General features: G+C 36.4%; 1 protein-coding gene across 2 annotated transcripts in view; it reads left to right on the top strand.

Annotated features, from left to right (window-relative positions):
• LOC111261408 (tetraspanin-8) overlaps nt 1–6,000 on the top strand; it is a 36,843-nt gene that overhangs the window by 18,232 nt on the left and 12,611 nt on the right. For both annotated transcript variants that reach the window (XM_086968715.1, XM_022834868.2), the window contains exons 2-5: nt 667–738; nt 983–1,131; nt 1,378–1,537; nt 5,252–5,313. In XM_086968715.1, the coding sequence (XP_086824841.1) occupies nt 667–738; nt 983–1,131; nt 1,378–1,537; nt 5,252–5,313 (443 nt within the window). The remainder of the gene's footprint in view (nt 1–666; nt 739–982; nt 1,132–1,377; nt 1,538–5,251; nt 5,314–6,000) is intronic.

The following is a 6,000-nucleotide window of genomic DNA, read 5'->3' as shown; positions in this document are numbered from 1 at the left end:
CACTGTTGATCTTTTTGGGGGAACGCATACGCAGAAATTCGGCGCGGCTGCTGCGAACCGAGCGTAGGTTATCATAAGCATAACACCCGACTAATTGCTAGTTTTAAACCCATACGAAAAATCGACATATGTTGTGCAATAAGATTTTAAATACCAACAAAAGTCTTGATGTACTAAGATATGAACAAGGTGTACCAAGTATGCGAATAGAAAAACTTAGTGAATTAATTGTAAATGTATATTTCCACATGTTGAGCGAACTAACATCGTAACGCTAGTCACCTTAAGTAATTTTGATGGTGGGTTTTATCGTAATTGTACGTAAAAAATGTCTGGTAAAATTATCTATTTACAGTTATTGTACTCTACTATATCTGTACACATAACCCTTCTCAATAAAAGCATTTTAATTTAATAAAGTTTGAATCAACAAGTGATATGGCCTGATCTTCTAAAACCCTATCTGTGAGGTTTACATTTCTCAGTTAGATTTAACGCTAGAGCCGTTTGGTTTGATTGATGCTGTGTTCCAAATAAGAACTGAATTTTCAATTGCTCTTACAGGTGTATGATGCTTCATCTAGGTTTCAACGAGATGAAAGACCTGAAGTGAGTAAGCAGACATGCATGGTAACTTATTAACATAATGGTTTGTGTATATTCTAGGTGGCGGTGAGGCTGATGTGCAAGAGTTCCTGATAGCGATATATGCCCTGTTTGCCATCGGTTCATTTTTGGGTTCGTTAACCTTGAAGTTAGAAGATTTTACTATTAAGGATTCAGAATAATTCGTAACTTGTATAAAAATTCTGCATTCGCCAAGCGCTTCCTATATTACACTTTAACCACTGCTGACTATAATTTTTCGGCCGATCAAAATAAGACGCGAAAAGGCGTTGTAATTTCTGCCATTATCCAATCGTTTGCTAGTAAATGGTGCTAACCAAACAATTATTCTGCTGTTGATACCCGGTATTTGTAGTAATACTCGGGTTCTTAGGCTGCTGTGGAGCAATTCGCGAGTCCCCTTGTATGCTGTGTACCTTCTTTGTGCTAATGGTCTGTGTGATTGTAGTCGAAGTCGGGGGTGGCGCGCAGGTCTGGAGTCAATCAGAACCCATTCGCGAATCGGTAAGACAAGTTATAGATTGTAATAGAAGTTGAAAGTTATGAAGAGTAATACCTATTAAAAGTTTATGTAAAGATCCTATCGGCTAGCTCTTTTACTGAAAATAAGCTAGTTTTTCTTCCTTGCTATTTTTCTTCCATGCAGAAGCCGCTACCATGTAGGATGTGGTATGTGGTAACTCGATTTGACCGCGAAGGTAAGCGGTGTTTGTAAAAATAGTTTGGACACTTTTGATTATTACTTTACAGATTAAGAAGCAACTGTCATTTGTTATTCAAGAGGAGTACTCCCCCACAGATACAAATAGCTTTTTCAACAAACGTATCGATCAGCTGCAGTCAACCTTTAAGTGTTGCGGTATCATTGGAGCATCCGATTGGGCGAATTCCAAATACAACGGAATCACTGGTATATATCAATAGAGTATATATATCTTTCTTACTTTATATTGAGATAAGGGATGCATCTGAAAGAATAATTATTTGGCGTCTAGATATCTACTTCCTTTAGTGAGCTTACTCGTTTATATCAAACACAATATGGCTTTATAATCTCGTTTACTACAGACGTAACTTTAGATAAATGCCCTCGGTAATTATTATTTTATAGCTCTGGTTGGGTAATCTCTACGGGACAGCTGCCTGATGTTGCAAGGAAATTGGTTGCCTCGATTTGCGGTCAAAATCAGTGAGTTTCGTGACCTGATAATAACCGCCTAAGTGCGTTTTACAAAAAGAAGTCTTTATTTATTATTATTATTATTATTATATCCTTAAGATCATATACTACTTCTTAGATATCATGTCGCACTCTGTAAATAAGATGTCCACTGTAAGTTACATAACCTGTTACTTGTTGCAGTATGTCGAGCTTAGGTGCACAATTACTAGCTTAATTACAGAATCAAATTATTATTCTTATTTTAAAAAGGTACGTATTAATAGTCGGGTTATAGTAGACCGTGATCACAAATAGGCAAGAAGCTTCGGTATCTCTGTGTGTGAACAATATAGTGTAACTTTAAAAAAAATTGAAAATAGATTTAATATTGAATTCATTCAAAACCTTGGAGTATTAAATATTCATTTCCACTTGCTTTATCCAATAAAATATAAGCTCTATTCTGGAAGTAGTGTAACAAGCAGGGGTATATGAATTTTTCTACGAGTAATTATTTGTTTATGCGAAAAAATGTTCTATAGATCTACAGTCATTTTTCAGATACAATAATTCTTTCTCAGCGACACACAAAATTCTGGTTGAACTCAACACGTGTTCCAAAATAGTCAAGCAGATAACATGTTTTTACGGGACCAGAATATCGCCCGTGAGTCTCGATATTGCTGCTAGAGTTTGGTCATCAAGCAGAAACACCTTTACTTGATACCCCTTAATGGAGCGATAATACCAGGCACTCCAAGACAAATTAGTCTTGGGATTTTATAGGCACAGTGAATTGTCAGCGAGTACAACCTACAAAGCAATAATATCAAGCACACCTAATCTAATATTATTACGTATGACATCAATTAAATTTATTGCACTTAAATGTCTCTTTAGTAAGTTACTAAAGGAAGCAAAAGCGTAGTCCAAATTAGCGCAGATTAATGTTTTGACTATCTTCATTGCACTCATTGGAGCAACCTCTCACGTTATTCTACACATGCCTTTATGTATTTTCTACTTTAATTACACGTCCTATATTTCTTAGCTTAATTTTTGTACCTTCTTAAAAATTAATACCGAGGAACTCTTAAATTGATATGCTGATAAAGCAGACAGAGTCAATTCACTTTATAAACACATTCACAGATGCCCTCAGCTAATGTTGAAGGCTTTGGTTTTCCATGCCTCTAATAATAATTCCCTATGTGCAAGCCGCATCTTCGAGCAGTCTCTGCTATTTTAAGGAAGTTATCAGATTTATCGATTTTCCGGCTAGATAATTAAGAGAGCTCCATTATGTTGTGGCAATGAAAAGGCTTTTGACATATTGTTAATCACTGTAGCCAATACGATTATGAACAGAATCAACAAAAAAAATGCGCCTCTGTGGGATTCCAATCTTTCCTGACTCCACCGCAGTTGGTAACAAGTTTTCGTTTAAGCAAATAAGATTTGATGACTGTATAGAGCAGACAATTATATACAAATTTACAATTAAAAGTTTTCTTGTACGCTATTTACAGATTTATTACCTTTATTTCTGCTTGTATCATAAAGTACATCGTTTCCTAGAAGTCTTCGCCTCAGAAGACTCGCTGCAGTTTTTCCACCTTTCAAACATGTTAGTAAGCCTGATATCCGTATTATTCTTGCCTGATAACATCCTTTCATATTGTTTTCTCGTGTGCCAGCTTCGTTGAAATGATTGACCAAAAAGAAATGCCATTGCGAAGACCCTCTTTAAGTGTTCTATACCTCTTCAAGTCAATCTCTAAAGCAGTTCACCATTTTTGTCTTTCATCTGTCAGGTGGACAAAAGGACGACAGTTATCGAACAGTACAGGCTCAATGTCTAATATATATCAGAATACTAGAGTTGCTTTAATGGCTACGGTGTCCAAATGGGATGCATGTGCTTATGAACATAGGTGCACCATCGTTCAGAAACGGCAGCATTAAGTCACATAAAAGGTCCGCAAAAGTTGTATCTCAGTGATTGGTAGAATAGCTCCGAAAACTATATATTTAAAATCTAAATATTAGAAAAATAGATATCTCCGCTCATGTTGTTTCATATTTTCGTCGATCAGTAATCTTGTTTATAATATCTTTCTAGCTTGCTGACAATAAAATAACCTTGAGCAGGCGGCCAAGTTCATCTAATGTACTTTGGCAACTTTTAATGCTGTACATAATTTCTTATGCTTTTAGTATTTGTGTAATATTTAACCTTGCCTTTTCGCTTTTGTCCACAGATCCAGCTACTTGATGCATGGCTCATGTGATAGCCGATACAAGTGGCTTCAAACTTCAATAGTAATTTGTTCCTTTGCCCCATAGCGTTTATACAACTTATTAATTTTATGTGGTCACTTAGCGGCCATGTCGTTATATAGAAGACAATTTCGCATTATTTTTTATCTAAACACCATAGTGTAGGTCTTTTTACAGATGTGAACTTCCCGTTTGATTCTCATTTTAAATCTAGGGTCCATTTTGATCATATTGTCCTTTTCCAAGAAGTCGGAATAACGCGTTATCCGCTGTACAGTTGTGTATATTACTTCACATACTTCGCTGACCCTTACGAGCAAATTATACCTCAGAAAAATATATATGTATATATATATATATTGAATACTTTCCTTCTAAATACGCAGATGATTGATTATCGCTTTCGAAAAGTGCCATCATTGCAACACTGATCAACCAATTTGTCCATTTTGCATTTTTTACATATTCGTTTATTCCCTACATGTTACCACGACTTTAATCTGCTTTGTTCTCTTTGAACATTCGAAAAACGTTTTTCGTATTTTAAACGAACTCGTGAAAACCAGCGTCGTCTTCTTTGTTCGTTATGTGAAGAAAAGGAACACGATGATTCGCCATGTGGATCCAGTTTTGACCCTCACACGACTTACCCTAATTTATTCGTTGTGAGCAGGAGTTTGTGTCAGGTCACGCGTTGAAGAACTTGCCCAACAGTACTTCTCGTCTTCGTTTAGCGTTTTTAATTTTAGAAGGTGTAGCACCACTGTGCGTTCTTCAGAGAGCCAAAAAAAAACGTTTTGATGATTTAGATGCTAGTATGGATATATTCAGATCAGGTTATCTCCTTAAATTTGCAAAACTAACTAATATAACAGATACGGAATAGTTGTTTCTTATCTTTATTAACAAACCTAATAAAATGAACAAAAAACATATTGATTGCTTTTAAAATAACTCTAAAGCAAAGAACGATTATTAAAAAATATTTAGAAGTTGGCTGTCTATTTCAGAAGCATATTTTGGGTACTGATGTACCACATAATATTGGACAAGATATTTTATCAAAGTATTGTACTCAATAGCTTCATTCTATTGTTTCGATAGCCGAGGAGATCTTTATGCTACAGATACACTTGATTTTGTTTCCTAACCTTGAATACACCTGATATTTTGGTTTTGCAGGGCCTCGTAGTTTCTTAGGAAACGTGGTCGGCGTTGTTCCTGAAGCAATCGGTGCTTATAGGGTCAGTGTTTATTTTGACCGTATTTGTAACGTGACGGTGAAGAGAGGTGTAAAAACCTTACACGTAGCGAAAAATGTTTATGTTTAATTGATAAAGATGCTGGTCAAGCTCTAAATGCATGTGTACCCTAAACTAAGTTATTTTTCCGATAACTTTTGTAGATATATAGGGCCATCTGCTCCCGACGTTCCACCTAGGTTCAAACGTTTGTGATCCATCCAAATCGTAACTACAGATGAGATATTCTTTGCAGGAACCGGAGAGAAATGCCGCTTGATCGTGATCTATAATCAAAGAATGGCACTCGTTGGGTTTTTTTTACAGAGACTGTTGTTTCAAGGCTCAGTGCTTAGGACAGCATTATAGACTTCACTTTTTAGTATTTTTTGCGCAGTTTAGTGCGATGGTTTAAAGCTGCTAAGTTCGTATATATCGTCCCGCCCCGCCTTAGGCACTCACAAAAAGTTCGCATGGACGAAGTCATTAATACGGTTGTTGAAGACACGTAAAGGAACCCCAACACCTCCATTGTTTGCCAGTTATAACTGATGGGTCTGTCGCAACTGGTCTCTTGTGTGATGTATGAAAACATCGATGTTCGATACTATAGGACCCCGTTAACCTAAAAGCTCAAGTCTACAGAGTACGCAATGCGCGATGTGCACGGGCCGAATGGTACCTGAAAGG

Source organism: Varroa jacobsoni, unplaced genomic scaffold (assembly GCF_002532875.2).
Source record: "Varroa jacobsoni isolate VJ856 unplaced genomic scaffold, vjacob_1.0 scaffold_555, whole genome shotgun sequence".
NCBI classification, from domain to species: Eukaryota; Metazoa; Arthropoda; class Arachnida; order Mesostigmata; family Varroidae; genus Varroa; species Varroa jacobsoni.
This window is presented reverse-complemented; position numbering and strand designations above follow the sequence as displayed.